Source organism: Camelus bactrianus, chromosome 16 (assembly GCF_048773025.1).
Source record: "Camelus bactrianus isolate YW-2024 breed Bactrian camel chromosome 16, ASM4877302v1, whole genome shotgun sequence".
NCBI classification, from domain to species: domain Eukaryota; kingdom Metazoa; phylum Chordata; class Mammalia; order Artiodactyla; family Camelidae; genus Camelus; species Camelus bactrianus.
Window position 1 is genome coordinate 40699804 of NC_133554.1, and position 18974 is coordinate 40718777.

At 49.1% G+C, this 18974-nt stretch overlaps 1 protein-coding gene across 1 annotated transcript; it reads left to right on the forward strand.

The window, feature by feature from the left end:
- Positions 1-2156: 2156 nt before the first annotated feature.
- RFLNB (refilin B) lies at positions 2157-9528 on the forward strand. Its single transcript, XM_074343201.1, has 3 exons — positions 2157-2464; positions 5199-5308; positions 6972-9528. Exons 1-3 carry the CDS (start codon positions 2240-2242, stop codon positions 7300-7302), a joined length of 666 nt encoding a protein of 221 aa, XP_074199302.1. The 5' UTR covers positions 2157-2239; the 3' UTR covers positions 7303-9528.
- The last annotated feature ends 9446 nt before the right edge of the window (positions 9529-18974 follow it).

The following is an 18974-nucleotide window of genomic DNA, read 5'->3' on the forward strand; positions in this document are numbered from 1 at the left end:
ATCTTGGGGATCAGACAGAACCCTCGCAGGATGGAACTCAGCACATGCAGGCTTCCTTGGTCCAGTGTGAGGGCCAAGACGCCCGTGTGAAGTCCTGGGCCACCTCCTTGATGACCCCAGTGCCAAGGAGGAAGGGTGCCTCAAAGGCATCCCCTTGATCTGCCTGGACCCTCCAAAGCTGGCAGCTTCACACCCCCTTGCTCACTGCGGCAACTTTAATGTCTTGGTGGGCCTTTGTCAGAATATGAATAATCTGAACCCTTCAGAATTCCCATCAGAAGGTGGCAACGCAGGGCTTCCCCAGGGAGAGATCCCTCCCCAGATCTTCACAACAATCCACACTTTGATGGAGACAGCGGCTGCACTGGCCTTGCACGCTGACCTTCCTCATTCTCATCCTCCTCCTCCAGACTGATAAGCTTGAAGGCCACCACTGACTTGGAGCAAATGCCATCTTCCTAGACACCTTTCCCCACCTGGCCAGGCTTAGGGACCAGCTTTCAAGACCTGTCTAGGAAACCTGGTGGGCAAACTCCCTCTATTGCACTGAGTCCTCCCGCTGCCAACAGACCCCACACCCCCAGGAAGCTCTTAGATTCCTCCTATGATGCCCCAGGTTGGGGGCAGTCTGGGATGTGCAGATGATGGAGTCAACAGGGGTAGGGAGATGTAGCCACATGGTTGACCCACTTTCTAAGACCCACTGCTGACGGCACGTCCTTGCACTAACCACTGATCTAGGACTGTGCACCGTAGCCTATCCCCACAGGCCCTAAATGAATGTACGACCTCCCAGCATACAGCCATGTACCAGGTTTTATTCTCTGTGGAGGGGATGGTCCTGGGCTTCCTGGTCATGGCAAGCTGCCTTGTACCAGCTGTGTGTGTGACCTGGGGCAAGTCAAGTTCCTTCTCTGTTTCCTTACCTGAAAGTGATGCGTGAGGAAGTTAGCAGGACTGAACTTTGCCAGCAGATCTCCAACATCTACCTGCTCTAAATTTTGACTTCATGAGGTCCCAAGCAGGACAAGTATCCTTCTTTTTGCCAAAGACACAGCCTGGGCCACCATGGCAGGGCATGCATGGAGCCCAGCTCTCATCCCACCAGAGAGGTCCCTAGCCCAGGGCATTACTCCTTTCCTGAGCTGGCACCTGCCAGCTAGGTCTGGACACAGCACCAGCTTGAGGACCCAGCTGAACACCCATCAGAAACCCTCAGGGTAGGGTGGCTGGTGGGGAGTGGGGCTCTCTACACTTACTGATAATCAGGGAGGTCTCTGTAAGAAACAGTACACGATTTTCCTGGTAGTTTTAGATGTGAGCACAACCCAGTTCTTCAGCTGGCAGTTACTGCGATGAGTTTCCACTCAGATAGGGCTTCTCTGTCAAACTAAGGAGGAAGAAAGAAGTCCCCCGTCTGAAAAGCTGTGACCCCCCCCACCAGGGAGCCCCTGGCCCTTCAGACAGCAGGTGGACGGTCTTCTGAGCGGTCCATCTGGTTCCAGATCCATTCTGCCCCCATGCAGAATTTCCCTGCCCTTTGTGGCCACAGGCTGTCCAGCTGAGCACCCAGGCCAGAGAGTGATGTGTCTCCCTCACCTCCAACTGCCCCCCTACCCTTAGTCCCATGAGGATAAAAGGAGTAGGCGCTCTTTTACTTCGGGGCAGAAATGAGAGCCAGAGACAGACTGAGAGCCCGCCCGGCTGAGCCAACAGGCGGCTGGAGCCATACGAAGCGCATTAACTATTAATAATTTCCAGTTGTTTGCTCGCTGGGCTCAGCCGGCTCCCCAGGCCTCTGCGGGCCGGGGCTCTATTCGGGCTCCCCCCGACGCCAAGGCTCCAGATACTAGCGCCTACCGGCCCAGCTGGGGAGGACGAGGGGCAAGGCGCCCTCGGGGCTGGGTGTGAGCGGGGTCGCGTGTCGGCTTGCGGCGTGGCAGGGAGGCGGGCGGGGCGGGGGTCCAGGCCGGCGCCCCCCGTGCCTGGGATCGGCCGCTCAGGGCGGGCTGGGCGGCCCGGCGGAGCGCAGCGCGGGCGGCGCACGGCAGGAGAGCAGCGGCCCCTGGCGCTCGGCCCGGCGGCTCTGCCACTGAGGGCGGGCGGCTGGGGCGGGACCGGGGCGGGGCGGGGGGCGGGCTCGGGAGCGCGGCGGCCAGGGGACCCGGACGGCGCGCGGGCGGCGGGCTGGGAGGGCGGCCGGGCGGGCAGCGGCCCCGGCCCCGCCGCGCGCACCAGTATGGTGGGCCGGCTGAGCCTGCAGGATGTGCCCGAGCTCGTGGACACGAAGAAGAAGGGCGACGGCGTGCTGGACAGTCCGGACTCGGGGCTGCCCCCCAGCCCCAGCCCCAGCCACTGGGCGCTCGCGGCGGCCGGGGGCGGGGGCGGTGGCGGCGGCGGTGGGGAGCGCACGCCCGCCCCCGGGGCGCTGGAGCCCGACGCGGCGGCGACCCCCGCGGCCCCGGTGAGTGGCCCCACCCCGGCCCCTTCTCCCCATCGTCTCCATCCCCTGCAGCCGAGCTCCGGACACCCAGGCGTGCAGGCCCGCCAGGGGCGCGCTGTCGGCGCCGCCGCCCGCCCGTCGGGACGGCGTGGCCAGCGCCGGGAGCCCGGGGCGGGAACGCGGCGAGAGCCTGGCCAGCTGGAGCCGGTGGCTGGAAAATTGTCATCGCCTGGGAGGCGCGGGAGCCCCAAGAGAGGCGAGGCGCCGCCTCCTCCCTTTGGGGTGGTGCCCCCCGGGGCTGCCAGGCTGCGACCCAGCCACATTCCTGACTCGGCGGGCTGGAGGGTCGAGAGGGAACCCCAGGCACCCCAGAGCTTTGCTCCCGTCGGCTCCGAAGGGCCTGCCCCCTCCCGGCCGGTCCTGGGGAGAGCCGTGTGCTTCGCTCTGCTCTGGAGCAAAGCGGGCCAGCCTTGGGGGACTGTTAGTGGCCTTGGAGAGGGCCTTTTGAGATCAGTGGCCGTTGTCCTGTCACTAACGCATGTGTGTGGCACATAATGAGTGGGAGGCCTTTAGATGAGTGGAACCTTTCAAAAATGAATCCTTCTACTTTAAAACTTTTATTTAAAGAAAAAAAGCACCAAGTTCCTTTTACCTTAGGAATCTCTCAGGCAGAGGTGTTTATTGCCTTTACCTAGAGCTCAGGGGAAGCCACATCCTGTCTACAGTCAAACCCAAAGTGGGGCTCTGAGCCTGCCCCCTCCTCCTTGGGGATGGGTATTTACAGCCCTCTCCCCCAGGGTGAAGTACTCAGTGGCAGCTGCTGCTCCTTAGGGACCCACCCACTTTGCTGGTGGGTGGAATGAATTCCTGGCCACTGATCCTGTCTCTCAGTGGTCATTAGTGGGTTCTCTCATTTCCATTAGAAGATAGCACTTGCTTCATCTTGGCCTACAGAAGCCTCACCATCTAGCCCTTTCTAGCCTCATCTTCCACATCCCTGACCACAGGCAGATACACACATCGGTGCCTCTGATGCTGCTCCCTCCAACTGGCGAGTCTTTTCCCTCTGAGGCCACACTTCTACCTCTCCCAACACGCAGCTGGCTTTTCTACCTGTCAAACTCCTGCCAGCCCTTGAATGCCCAACTTGTCACCTCCTCTAGGAGGTCTTCCTTGATGCCTCCCAGAGCCATGCCAGAGGCTGTGGCTTCGTCCCCTTTCCTTGGTGGCACCTTGTTATGAGTCTAACTCCTGCTGCCCCACCCCCTTCCAGCCTTCCCTGGAGCAAGGTGTGTGCGCAGGGTGTCTGCTGGGCAGGCAGGGATGCGGGAGCAGAGAAAGCAAGAGAACACACAACAGGAGTGCTTGTATGGGTACCGAGAAGGAGGCTATATCTAGTGTGAGTGCTGGTAGCTGTCTGCCTCCTCTTGGAGGCTGTGTCATTCTGCACCCCCAGGACTGCCTGGAAGGGGACTGCCTAGGCTGGGGAGTGTCTGGCAGCCAGAGAACTGGGGGCTGAGCAGGGCCCACTGTTACTCCAGGGGGCTGTTTCCAAAAGCTCTCCAGCAGCCAGTGCCCACACCTTACTCCCTCCACCACCCACCTTAGTTCTCACGCCCCAGTGAGGGCTTATTAAACTCTTCCCTCGAGTTCAGTTCTGGACCTGGGGACTCCCTGACTCCTCCTGTCCTATCTGGTCCCCTTTGGCTTTTGCAAAAAGCCACCCTGCGCCCCAACCTGACACCTTGTCCTGGTAACGTAACAGTCTTAGAGCCGACCTTCTAGAAATGTCTGCTTCTTGGAAGACATGGGGGTGGGGCTGCCATGGCCACACCCTGACCCAAGTGTGGGTCCTTCTCTCAAATCAGGCCAAGAAAATGACAGCTCCTGGTAAAGCTAAGAACCCAAAGGGCTGTTTTCTGTCACTCACTTAACACAGAAGCCCTGATTCCAATCAGAAAGAGCAAAACACTAGGACCTGTGTGGAGGCGGGTCCTGTCTCTTACTCAGGCTACTTGGTAAATCAGAAAACGAGATGCTTCGACCAGGCTGGAAGATGGTTCACCTGGGATGCTGTGCCCTGGTTCTTTGAGTTTTCTGGGTAGTGGCAGGTGACGTAGAGAACTTTTTGGTGTTTGTCTTACCAGTGAGTTTCGTCCATCTTGGCTGGATGTTGACCTGGTGGCCCTGGAGGCAGAGGACGTGGGGGAAGTTGGACTGAAACTCCAGTGTAAAAAATATCTCTGCTAGCTTTTCTTTTTTGTTTGTTTTGGCCTTTTCTGGAGAGTTGCTGAGACAATGACGGGGTTGGGGACACGTAATTGAGGGTTCTGGGGTGGGGAAGCCCCAGTTCATTGCGTTTTTCTTACTGCCTGGCTTCAGGCAGAGGCAGAAGCCCCAGGGTCTGGCCACGGTTGTGATGCTGAGCTCAACTTCATATCTTGTTTTCATCCTTTCCCAAAACCTCGATGGAAGGGGACACCCCCTCGGTGTGTAGATGAGGTCGCAGGGCTTCTAATGTGATTCTGCCGAGGGCACAGAGCACATTCGTGACAGACCTGGGATTCGAGCAGACCCCTCGGCACTCTCTCTGGGGGCTCTTCCCAGGCTATGGGGCAGCCCTTCTCTGGCATCATTCCCAGGACGGGGATGCAAATCATAGTTGGGCCCATCAGCTGGAGGCTCATAGCCAGGACCCTCTGTGGGGAATGCATCAGATGGGCCTGTGGTCTAACTGCATTTTCCATCTTTGCAGAATCCAGCTTCTCTCCCCAACCCCCTGGCCTCCGGCTACTCACCAAGATTATGCCCCCTGTCCTTTGGCGAAGGAGTGGAATTTGACCCCTTACCACCAACAGAAGTAAGGTAAATATAGCAGGACCTGATTGCATTTTATTTCTGTTTTCATATTTTCTTCCAGTAATTAATGCTCGTTATTAAAAAAAAAGTTAATTACAAAAGTGTACCAAATACTATTCTAGTTTAAGGGGGTACCCTTTCAGATTTTTTTTTGTATTCTAACCATTTGAATATAGATATACTTACTAAAATGAAAACGAGATCACTTTATACATCAAGTCCTACAACTTGCTTTTTGGGCTTCATAGATTGTGACCATCAGGTGTTGAAAATTTTGTGATGATGTAATTCCTCCTTCCAGAAGCTGCTTCCCACATCCCCTCACCCCCACCCTACCCCAGCATCAAGGTGCTGTGAACCTTGTCTCAGTTATAGTACCAGTCTTCCCTGGGGAATTTAATCTCATCCAGGATCATCTGGGGGCAGAGCTCCACTGAGAGGCTCCATTCAAGATATGTCTTTTTAGAGAAAGGCATTTTACTTTTGGTAGCTGGAGTTTCAGTTGCGTGAACACAAAGGGCCCTTTGACACAGAACAAAGGAGGCTCACCAGTTTGGAGGTGAGCAGTTCAGCCTTTTATTCCTGAGGAGCTTGTATTTTGAACAAAATGAGGACATGACTTCATGACATCAGCTTCCACCAGCCTCTTAACCTACTTGCCCAGGGAGAATAGATGTTTCCATCTGACTCATTTTTAAAAGAATGCTGATTCTTACTCCCTGACCAGTGGGAGGGGGCTGCTGGGGGCCAGTGCTGTCCCAGGCCTCTGTGCGATGCTTGTACTTCTCTTGGTATCTGTGAAGATGCAATAATTAGAAAGTAAAATGAATTCATGCTTCGCCCTCCCCCCAGAAAATTAACCAAAGAAGGACTTTGAAAAATTAACCAAAAAATTGCCAAAGAAGGACTTAAAAAAAATACTAATGTGGCTGCTGAGGAACGTGGATGTTAATTTATTCTATGAAAATCAAGACTGTGATTGGCTTTGATGGGTAAGGTCAGATCTCGGAATCCCTGGGTTTGAGGGGTCACCAGACTGAAGGCCATACTAGCACATGGTGTCACCGAGCTTCCAGAACCAGCATTCAGGATGTCTGGGTCCCTCATCCTCTCATTAAAGAGCTGATTGTTCACTTCAGGGAACAGAAGGAGAGACCACTCACCCGTCGTGGACAGGAGAATCCGCCTTGTCATACAGTAATTCCCATCGACAGCGCTTGCTGTGGGTTAGCGCCCTCCCAGTTACAATGGGCACCTTTTACAGAGAGGAACCTGAGGCTTGGTAGTTAAGTAACTCAGCCAAGGTCTCGTAGCTTAAGTAAGTGGGAGCTGACCCCAGGGGCTGCTGCCTGCGGTGAGGCCCAGGGAGTGTCGGGTAAACTTGGGAGCCCTGCACGGCCGCCTTTAAATCCCAGCTCCGCTGCCCCCTCCCACGTGACCTTAACCTCTGTGCCTCCCAGGTGCAGATTTCTTCTCCCAGGCTTGTTGGGAAGATTAAATTAGATCCTGAAAGTCAGGTGCTTAGTGCAGGACCACACAGTACGTGTGTCATCAACTCTGCTGCTTCTCCTTGGAGTCCCCCCCATCTCAAGGTCCCAGGTCACAGGAGGGACCCCCAGGCCCCTAGCTCAGAGGAGCGGCTTCACGCGGCCTTATGTCTCCTGCCCAGGTACACGTCCTCGGTCAAGTACGACTCAGAGCGGCACTTCATCGACGACGTCCACCTGCCCCTGGGCCTGGCGGTGGCCTCCTGCAGCCAGACCATCACCTGCGTCCCCAGCTGCACGTGGCGCAACTACAAGGCCGAGGTGCGCTTTGAGCCCCGCCACAAGCCCGCCCGCTTCCTCAGCACCACCATTGTCTACCCCAAGTACCCCAAGACCGTCTATACCACCACCCTGGATTACAACCGCCACAAGACCCTGAGGAGGTTCCTGTCCAGCGTGGAGCTGGAAGCCACGGAGTTCGTGGGCGGCGATTACCTGTCGGACGAGAGCTGACTGGAGCGGGCTGGGGGGGCTGGACCAGCGTTAGCCGTCCTGGTCGAGGGGGGCCCAGTGGCCCTCACGTGTCATCCTGGCCCCAGAAGAGTCTAACCCAGAGATACCTCTGAGCCCAGCTTAGGGAAGGAAAAAATAAGTCACAGTATCTTCTAATTATTCAGAGAATTTGGTTTTTACAATTTTTTCAAATTGTTTTTCAAAGGAGTGTATTTCCTAGTCTGCTGCTACCTGGCTTCCCCAAAGTCTCAATGTGATGAGAAAATAAAAGAGTGGCTAGAGCAACAGGAAAATGGCCACAATTTGAAGCAGGGATGGTAGGGATAGCTCTCCTTCCACTGGTCAGTAGTTCTGAGGAGGAGTGTAAGAGGAAATCTCTGAGATGGAAAAAGTGAGTTTGAAGAAATTTCAGCCCCGGGTGGCTTCACTGCTACGAAAGTGGTGCTAATTCAGTGAGCTGTGACACCCATATGGGTTCAATCTGTGGAGAGTTGAGTTCCATTCCGTTTTTTATTTCCATTTGTATTTCCTGTTAAACCAAAGCCCTTGGAATTCTCTAAATCTTTTTTGTGATATCGAAAAACCCCAAACTCCAATATAAGATGTCTTGAAAAAAAGGAAGGAAGAAAGAAAAGGTTCGCCCTGTTCTCAGCTCTGCAGAGGGCTCAGGCCAACGGATGGCCAAGTTTAAGAGCAACAGCTTTGGTTCCAGCTCCTTCCCTGGGTGGGTTCATACTTGGGCTCTGGTGAAGCACCTCGAAGCCTTGGCATCTGTTAAAGTCTCCACAGGCCTGTGTAACTCTCCTATATTTTTGGGTTTCCAAATACTTTCCCATTTTTTTCATAAGGCAAAATATAGCAGAGGGCCCTTTGGAGAGAAATGGCATTTTGCAAGAACGATTAGGAAAAACACTTTTTAGGGGGGACTTCACAATGGGGGACTCACTCACAGTGAGAGCCAGTGGCCACACCTGGCACTGGACACCCCCTGGGAGGAGGCGGACATAGATGTTTCTGGTGATCTGGTTCAGCAGGGTGGGTGTCCTTTCCAGAGACCTTGAGTCAACTGCTTTTAGGTCTGTGTCGTGTCAACACTGCAGAGGAATTCTGCTGGCGCCTGAGGTCTCAGCTGAAAAGCAATTAACTCTACACCCCCCTACCCCCAACCCAAGTAAAGCAAAGGTGAATTCAGAATAGGGAATGATGTCCCAAGTCAAACTCCAAAACCTAGGTGCCGTGGTGGCCATACAAGTTTAAGCATTCATTTTAGTGTAAGTGACAGTCATGTCGTTGGTTGTGAGCTGAAGGAACTTTGTGAATTCAGCTGAGCGGGTCGTAGAAGCAGGGCCTCAGGCTGGGCCAGGCCAGGAGGGCGATGTGACCAGGTTGCCCTGGCCTTCAGCCTCCTGCCTGCCCTGCCTCGCCCTGGCCCTTTTTCCTCCTTCCCATCCCTGTGGGTTTTGAGTAAAGGAAGTGGCAGATGGCTTTGGTTCTTCTGATACTGGAAAGAATGAAGCCACGGGTATTTTCCTTTGATTGCATCCAAATTATATCTGGTGCTTGGAGGTTGCTGAGTCCTGGGAGCTCAGGCTTCTGCTATATCTTCAGGTTTCTGCTGATGGGTTCCATCTGTCCTGAAAGCAGAAGTGATGGCTCTGTGGGTCCCCTGGTGCCACAGCAGGGACATTTGTTCTGAGGACAGCAGGTGTGATGATGGTCACTCTCATTTGAAGTCATCAGAGGCCTTGGGAGCCAAAGTGTCTGCTGTCCTCTTCCGAGTGAATAGCTTTCAGTCCATTGTGTGCCTGATTGGAACCAACCATCCCTTCCATGGACCCTGCGATTGGCTCCACTGTCCCGAGTTTGCTGGGGTGATGCTCAGCAGGGACCCCTCGTGGGGGCACCCCAGGACCCCTCAGTCATCGTGCAGAGCAACAAACACTTCCTGCATTTTGAAGAGCAAATTACACAGCATTTATTGATAGAAATGCTTTTTTTCCCCACTGATTTCACAATCTTGTCATTTAAGACAAGTGGTAAATGTAAATTTTGAAGTACGGTAAGAGAATTCCCGGGGTTTGGCTTTGACCCAGGGGGCACACTTGGTGAGCTCAGAACGATGTTGTGGGCAGCGCGGCTAGAGAGACCAGGGTGGGAGGACGTGGCCTTTGAACACAGCCCCATGTTGAGATGCACGCATGAGATTTTTTTTGATACGAAATTTATCAGTAACGTAAGTAGGCGTGAGCAATTGCGGATGTGTCATGTGAATGGAAAAGCAGTTTTTGTTTTGTTAACTTATTCACTAGGGACCCAACTGTAGTTCCCGCAAATCCTTTCTTTTTGTCCAAATCTGCTTTGCTAAAAGTTGCAGAGAAGGACGTTTGTGAGATTGTAACAGGACCTGTCGGGGGGATGGAATGACGTTGATCAGAGGTCGTGTTAGTTTGCAAGGTGGAAGCAATGATTTTCAAAACTCACTGATTAAAAGCAAACATCCCTGAGCGTGTCTGGGAAATACCATTTACTTAGGAATTAAAAAGCCTTTTTTCCCCTCAGACTCTTAAATGTCTTCTCTGTAATAAGGATGATTTGTACTTTCAGAGAAAGATTTTCTTTTTAAATCACAGACCTTTTCAAAAGACTAAATACCTTTTCATTTAATACTTTTCCTATTTCTAACCTTAGGAATAGTATTTGATGGAAACTACTTTTAAAATTTATCCTTGACATCTGTCCCACACCATTTGGCTTTATGACTTCTTCATTTAATAATAAATTATCTTTTAAAAAAAACCTTGGAAATGGTTCTCTTTTTTGGAATAAAATCAGAATGTCTGGTTAAGAAAAATGAGATAAATGGCTGCTCCTTGAGAAGTTTTAAGACAAGATTATATACTAATAGTATAACACTTGTGACTGGGGCATGCGAACTCCTGGGGGTGCAAGAAGATTTCTCAAGGGGTTCCTGGGCACCAGTAGTTTTAAGGGATTTGTTCCCAGATTCCACGTTTACTCCTCCCCAAAGCAGTCTGCCCTGAAATTCACCTGTGAGCGGCGACATCAGGCCAGCCCCTTCCCCTCTACCCTTTCAAATTGCCTTCTTTCCACTTTGCGTAAGAAATACATGCCTTAGTCCAACCCAGCCTGAATTATTATCGTGGAGTTCTGCTCTGGGCTGGAAAAATCAATAGGGAGGACAAAGGAACAGCTACAAACATGGTGTCTGTAGGCTTCATGTCTGTCTGTCTGTCTGTCTGTCTGTCTGCAGCATCCTGCACATAAATTGTCCTGGTGGTGGGAGCAGAGGTGGGCCTGCGTCGGGAGGGTCTCACTTCCAACATCTAGTAAAGTGAGATGGTCAGAGCAATGACACGCCAGGTAGGAACCCACATCTCTTCAATCTCACTGTTGTCTTCCCTGAGGAGAAGTCCCTTTGGGCAAAGTGAAGAGAGGGTCGGTAAGCGCTATGGGAAGTGAAGGCGTCTGATTTCACTCCAGCATCAAATCCACAGCAGGGCTCTGTGTCTTGTCCGTTAGTCTTGAGTTGCGACTCAAAGAAACATGTCCCAGGAATGCATATTATCATTCTTACAAATAGATTTTAAAGATCAGTCTCTTTTTAATAGGAATTAAGTCTACCTTGGCTGACTTGGATGACAACGAGGGCTAATTTTGCCAATTAGATTATATGGTGTAGACTTTCCATAAAATGAATGGGCCAATCAGTAGTTCTAAGGTTTTGATGGAAAAATATGTAAAGCATGTAAGATTAAAACTATAATTTGTGTGTGTGTGGAGAGAGAGAGAAAGAAGCAAAAGTGTGTTGAAACTAACAATGTTTCAATTTTTCCAAACTATCTAAGTATATATCATGTTAAGCTGATGCCCTCAAGAGAAACAGTAGTAGGTATAGTTAACAATAATACAATAAATCTTAGAAAGCCTTTTTGGTATACTCCCCAGACATTTAAGTGAATAACTCTATTGATTAGGTAATGATTCCTACTGCATGGAATGCCTCTTGTAAAATTAAATTCTAATAATTTCATTTTGGAGTGTAATCATTATCAAGCGGTTTGTTTATATCACTATTTCCCACAGTACTTTCTGCAGAATAAAATAAGGTGCTCTGATCAAATAAGTCTGGGGAAGTGAACAGTTGACCAATACTAAATATGTTTATTGCAGGCTTCTGGGAACCCTTGTATTAACAACTGTCGCTGCTTGACACCCACCACAAAATCACAGTGACACACAGCAGTAAGCATTTTTTTCTTACTTACGAGTCTGTAGGTCTGATAGGGCGTTGCTGCCCAAGGCTGGATGTTGAGTTCAAGTTTGTTCCACTTGTCCTTGAAGTAGGCTGGGAAGGTTACAGTCTTCTGGAAGAGGTCAAAAGCTCCCAGAAGGGCAAGTGGAAACACGCAATACCTCTTCAGGCCCATACTAGAAACTGGCACCCTGTTACTCTCACCCTCGTTCTACTGGCCAGAGCAAGGTGCGTGGCCACACCTCACAGCAGTGGGTGGGGGAACCATACTTCAGTCATGGATGTGAGAAGGAGAGAGTTTTTGCTGTACAATAATCTACCATAGCCTTTAATATGGTAAAGGGCATTGAGGATCTTCAAAAGGGAAGATCTAGTATGTAGCATTTTCAAAGCTCATGGGACCAAAGAACCCATGTGCATCTCACAGGACTCACGTTTTTTTGGAATACACTTTAACAAATGCTGGTTTATATGTATAACAATTAGAGTGCGGTCAGGAAAACCAAAACCATACAAGATATTTCCAGCAGAAGGGATTTCATACAGAGAGTTGGTCACACGGATGTGGGAAGGCTAAAAGAACAAAAAGGGGACCTTAAGTAACCCTAATTGTTAGTAACCGTAGGAAGCGGCTCCCACCCCTAGGCCCCCCCTGTGGCAATTTCCACCTTAAGAAAAAGATAAGCAAATTAAACCCAAAGTCAGAGGAAGGAAGGAAATAATATTTTTATTGATTAAATAGAAACAGACGAATAATTGTGAAAATTTTAAAAAGAAAAATTTGATTCTTTGAAAAAAACTAGTAAACCTCAGCTAGATTGATCAAGAAAGAGAAAGTACAGATTACCAACATTATAACTAAATAGAGATCCTGCAGGTGCCAAAAGCATAGTAAAATAATTTTAGGAAAAACTTTATGCCAACAAATTTGACAACGTAGATAAAAAGGAAAAATTCCTTTAAAAAAATCTTTATTTGTTGCATTCACATGGATAGACCTAGAGATTATCATGTTAAGTGAAGTCAGAGAAAGACAAATAACATATGATACCAGTTATACGTGGAATCTAAAAAATAAATGATACAAATGAACTTATTTACAAAACAGAAGGAGACTCACAGACAGAAAACAAACTTACGGTTACCAAAGGAGGAAGGAGGTGGAAGGATAAACTAGGAGTTTGGGATTAACAGGTACACACTACTATATATAAAATAGATAAACAAGGACCTACTGTGTAGCACAGAGAACTACATTCAATATCTTGTACTAACCTCTAATGGAAAAGAATCTGTGAAAGAATATATAAGAATATATTATATGTATATATCTGAATCACTTTGCTGTACACCTGAAACTAACGTAACATTGTTAATCAACTATAGTTCAATTAAAAAAAAAACTTTATCTGACCAAACTGGCATGAGATGAAATAGAAAATCTGAAAAAAGCGAACTATTTATTTATTTCTGTTCTTCAAAGACTCCATTGAGAAAAAAAATAAGCCACACACTGAAAAAAAAATTCACATCTGAGAAAGGACTTATCTCCAGACTGTATAAAGCACTCTCACAAGTCAACATGAGAATTACAGCCTTATTAAAAACAGGCAAGAGACTTCACAAAGGAAGATCTACAGATGGAAAATAAGCTTGTGAAAAAGTGTTCCACATCATTAGTGATCGTGAAATGCAAATTAAAATCACAATGAAATGCCACTAGATAATTTACCCAACAGAAATGAAAGTGTTCATATGAAAATACGAGAGTGTTCATGGCAGTTTAGTTCACCATGTGCTGAAGGAGCTGAAATGTCCATCCATCAACAGGAGAAGTAATCCACCTTGGTCTGTGTTCCTACAGTGGAATACCACTTAGCAGTAAAAGGAATACATTACTGCTACATGTAACATTGGGATGAATCTCACAGACATGATGCTGACAGGCACCAGAGACTATAGACCACACGATTGCATATGCATGACCATCTAGAGCCGGCAAAACGAATCTAAGTTGAAAAAAATAATAGTGATTGCCGAGGTGTATGTGATGAGGATGATTGGGAAGGGAGTGAGGGAACTTTCTTTGCAGATGGAAACATTTTATATCATGATGAGAGTGAGTTGCCTGGGTATATACTTTGTCAAAACTGTACAATTTAGATCCGTGCATTCTAATGTAATTTTTTCCTCCAAGAAAAGAGAATTATAAAAAATGAGAGGAATGGGGAGTGGATGGAGATACAGATAAAAAAAAGAATGGTAGAAGGTGAAAATTCTAGAAACTGGGTGATGGATACATGGGGTTTCATTATGCTATGTCTACTTTATATATATTTGAAGGTTTCCACAGTAAAACTTGGAAGAAGTATATCTTTAATAATGTTTCTATGACACAACTGGTAAGTGCTTGTTTAAAACAAATTGGAAAATACATATTTGCAAAAATAAAAATCACTCCTGTTTCCCCAGGAGATAAAGCATTACTGATTTTTGGAGAACTGTAGCTTCTGATGGTGGTACAATGGACCAATCTAACAGACTACATTGCTTTTAGATGGCGACAAGGCAAATGCTATTTTCAACCTCACAGTAGCATGGAATAGTAGGGGTGGAATTAAGTCATCAGAGCATAAAGGGGCTGGGTTGGTTTTGTTTTGTTTTGTTTTGTTTTAGTGGGAGATTTTTGTTCTTTATGTTTGCTGGTTTCTTTTGCCCAGTGAGAAGGCAGGGGTCTTGGGAGCATCAAACCGATTGCTGATAATTACAAATTACTGCTTTTCTCCCAAAGCCCTGGGGCTGAGGGTAGAGAATTAAGCTGGCAAGCACAATGAACAGGATGTTCTGAATGTCCACGCAACTGTTCCCAGCCTGGAGAAGTTCTTACAAAGCAAGAAATGTCCAAAAAAGTTAGTTTAGATGGATTCTTTTGTATATTTGTTTTTCATGGATTTATTTGTATTCACTTATTTTCAAAAGGGTACAATCTTTGCCACCTTCACAAAGGGAAATTTATGCCCTGTTTTTAGGCAGATAAGGGGAGAGCAATCTACATCTGTTGATTCTTAGTTGCCTTCAGCTCAAAATAATCCTTATGCCAAAGTGGCAGATTTGGGGGTGACGTATCCTGGACGCCTTCACTAGACTGCCTAGATTAAAATCTCAGCTCCACCATTTATGAGCTGTGTGACCTTGAGCAAGTCCCTTAAACTTTCTGTAAAATAAGGATAAGAAGACCTCTTTTCTCATGGAGAACTTGTGAAGATAAATGAGTTAATACATGCAAAGTGCTTAGAACAGTACTGGCCATGAGTTAAAAACTATACAAGTGTTTCTTGTTTTAATTACTTTTTGGCTTGTGATTTCACTCCCAAGAATGTACACAAAGCACTGGAAAACTGCACTAAAATGTGCATCTAAAGATGTTTCTTGCAAACTTGTTCAGAATAGCCAAAAAAAAAAAAGGAAACTAAGTCAATGTCCACAAATAGGGGTTGAATTAATAGTCTCTATAATGAAATACCAGGGAAGCATCACAAATGATGAGGTGGATGTGAATTTAGGGACTTGAAAAGATGTCCCTGCTGTATTTTTCAGACGCCAGTCAGAGGACAGCACATGTATTATCACCCCATTAGTTTTATTTTCCTGTTTGTAGTTGCATGACTAGTAAAGGACTGGAAGGATGGGTACCAAATGGATGAGTCTAGAGCTCTCTGAATGGTGGGACTATTCGGTGTTTTAAAAACACTTTTTTTTTTTTTTTTTTTGCTAATTTGTCTGTAATATGTAGGCCTTTCCTCGGTAATCTGAGAAGTAAAACCTGTGTGTGGAACATGATACAACTTCCTGGTGAGTTAAGCGTAGAGAAGCCAGAGAGCTCAATGATCAGTGTGTCTGTCCCTCAGACCGGGGTTAAGAGCTATGGAGAGTCTGGGCTTTTACACTAACTGCAAGCTAACATGTTAGCCTCCTCCTCACTTTCATGGATGCTGGCTGAAGACACGAGTCTCTTGGGTCAGTGACAAAGGACGATTTGTGAGTCACAGCAATAGCCAGAGATTCCGCCTCTGTTTGTTGGATTCCAGGGCCTCCATCCCCACAGAATGATGCAGAGGGGGCCAGGTGGTACCAGGACATAAAGGGTCGTGTTAGGGGAGAGGAACTCTGAGCTTAGGAACTGGAATGGAGAGCAAGAGAACGCAGGCAGTCAGCGTCTCTCCTCTCCGGACGCGCAGACACGTGTCTGTGGGGAATCACCTCCCAACCACCGCAGCTTCTCAAATGTCAGCTTGCATGTGAGCCACCTGGGGACTTGTTAAACTATACATTCTGATTTGGGAAGTCTGGGCTGGGGCCCGAGAATTTCTAACAAGCTCCTAACAAGGTCATGCGTGGGCTGCTGGCCCCAGGCCCAGGGTTTGAGCAGGGAGGCCTCCTCACCATCCTCGTGCAGTGAGTAGCCGCAGGCGGGCGGGCCTCGGGTGCTGTGAGGAGGCGGAACCTTCCCAAGCCCTTCCCCGTGCTGGTCAGAAGGCGGGCTGTCGGAGGTCTCAAAGGCCAGATCTGACCATGAACAAGTACACAGTGTGGCCAGGAGGCCTGAGAGACTGTTTTCCCATCACCCCCGGGCCCTCTGGAGACAGTGGGCAGAGATTTCTTCCTCCGCAGACCTCTTCTCCCCAGGATGCTTCCCTACTGGCCAGAGTTCCCAGGAAGGACTCCCTCCTTCTGATGACACATCAACCTGTTTCAGCCGCCAGCCCTCCTGACAAGCCCCAGTGCCATCTGCTACCTCTTTCCATGGTGGTAGAACACTGGGACTGAATGGAAGGAACTTGGCTCCCACCTGCTTGGGGAGCCTGTCTGAGCACCACAGCAGAGCAATTAAGAGCTGGACCTTTGGAACAAGCCAGACTTGGGTGTGACATCCCAGCGCCTCCCCCTAGTCTCTGTGTGACTCTGAGCAAGTCACTTCCCTGTCTGGGCCCGTTTCATCCTGTGTGACTGGGACCGTGACATCTCGCATCTCAGAGATGGTTGCAGAGATGAAATGGAATCACGGGCGTTACGGACAGACAGACGGACAGAAGGCCGAGGCAGGGGAGAAGGCTGTCATTGCCGGTATCCTGGCAGCAGTCAGCAGAGAGCTGCATACTTAGCAGTTGCTGGAGAAACGTTTTCTAAAAAGACCCCTGGAGACCTTGGGGCCAGTCTTCTAAGTCACCTCTTCTCTTTAAGCCTAAACCGTAAAATGGAGATAAGAACCCCCACCACTCAGGGAATATTTCAACGGAGGGACAAATCAGGTAGAAGATCTATATACTAGAAAATGACCTAAGATAGTATCATTACAAGGTGGGGGGCAGGGCACAGAACACAGACTGGGAAAGCAGAAACAGCTATTGACGGCTCCACCTGTGAGCATAACAGGTAGAAACCATTTAGTTGGACCTAGCACCTAACTCGCCCAGCAGCGCCCCCTGCCCTGGAAATACACTGAGGCCTCCTCGGAGCCCTGTGGTGCCGAATAACACACAGCTGCTTCTGAGAAGGTCGGGCGGTGGGGTTTCCACTCTCTGGTCAAGGTGGAGGCAGCTCGCTGAGAATCAGCACAGCTGATGGTGAAGGAAGAGGCCAAGTGTATTAGCGACCAAATGACCCCAAGACTTGGTGGCTTCAAACAACTTTATTATCTCGCAGTTTCTGTGGGTCAGGGATGTGGGGGTAGCTCAGCTGGATGCCTCTGGTGTCCAGTCTCACAGGCTGTAATCAAGGTGTCCTTCGGGACTTAACGGGGGTGGGTCCTGCTTCCGAGCTCAGCTGCACGGCTGTTGGTGGGAGGCATCAGCTCCCTGCCATGTGAGCCTCCCCTCGGGATTCCCCAGTTGTTAATACCTTGCATTAGTGTGGTGCATCTGTTACAACCGATGAGCCCACACTGACACGTTGTGATTAACTGAAGTCCAGGGTTTAGGAGTCACTCTTCGCATTGTCCTTTCTATGGGTTTGGACAAACGTGTAAGGACATGTATCCACCGTTACAGTTTCGCACAGAAGAATTTCACAGCCCCGTTCATCCCTCCACCCACCTGTGCTCCACCTCTTCAGCTTCCCCTCCTTCCCCTGAACACAGTCTCTTTCTGTGATTTGCACTTGGGTTGGGTGGCACCTAGGGGGTGGGTTTCAACCTTTAAGGTTGATCATGTCACTAGAATGTGCCTACGTGACCAGTAAGACGCTGTAAGATGCTCCAAACCCCATCTTGGAAGAGACATTCCATCATTTTGGCCACATTCTATTCCTTAGAGTCCATAGGTACCCGATGGGAGGGTATGAACGCTAGGAGGCAGAGATCACAGGGGACATCTCCCACGCCAATCCACACCAGTCATTTCATCCCTGGAATTTGTCTTCCTGTGATGTCCCTCATGGATATTCACAGGGCTCACACAGAAGCACTTTGTTTCCAAGTCTCCAACCATGACTGGTGTGGAAACCCAAAGGCTACTCATGGTGGGAGCGTCTTATAGTGAGCTAGTCACGTAGGCACATTCTAGTGACGTGATCAGCCTTAAAGGTTGAAACCCACCCCCTAGGTGCCACCCAACCCAGGCGCAAATCATGAGCCCAATTATGATTACTAAACAGTGCTCACCGGCTGATACATTCTGCTCCAAAACAACTCCTGGACCCAGGGTTACACAGCACTGTTCATCTGTAGTTAATAGATTCCCGAGTGTTGGCCAAGGGTCAGTAGTTCTGGAGATAAGTGTGCAGTCAATCCAGACCGTTGAGATGAACTCATGCTATGCAATCCACTCCCATGACCCTTAGTCAAGGTCTTTTAAAAATGAATCATTGGCAGCTCTTTACGGAGCCACCCTGAATTCTACGTAGATTTCATATAGATTCTATGACAATCTGTTCAGTGCATGTGTCGGCTGGGGTTGCCTCCCCCCGCCATGCCTTCACCATACGCTAGGTCTGTGGAGCACTCAATTTCTTGGACTCTGTGATTAGTCCAGTGATGGGCATATGACCTGTGCCATGCCAGAGACCTTCTCTGTTGTTGATAGTGACACTAAATAGGGACACAGGAGTGACTCTCTTTTCTTGAATGAACTGTAAGGATGTCAGTGGTCATCTCTGCAGTCCTGCTATGAGAACCTGCCTGAACATGAGGCTAATCAGGGGAGGCAGGGACAAGATGTGGAGAAAGAGACAAATTTTAATGACACAGTATGACCTCCTGGATGTAGCCATGCCTGAAGCCACAACCAACCCTGGACTCTTGGCCTGATAAGTCAGTCAGTCCCTTGTCTGCAAGCCAGTTTTCACTGGGTTTTCTATTCCTTGCCACTGGAAGGGTCCTCACTGAAACAGGCTGGGTGTCAGA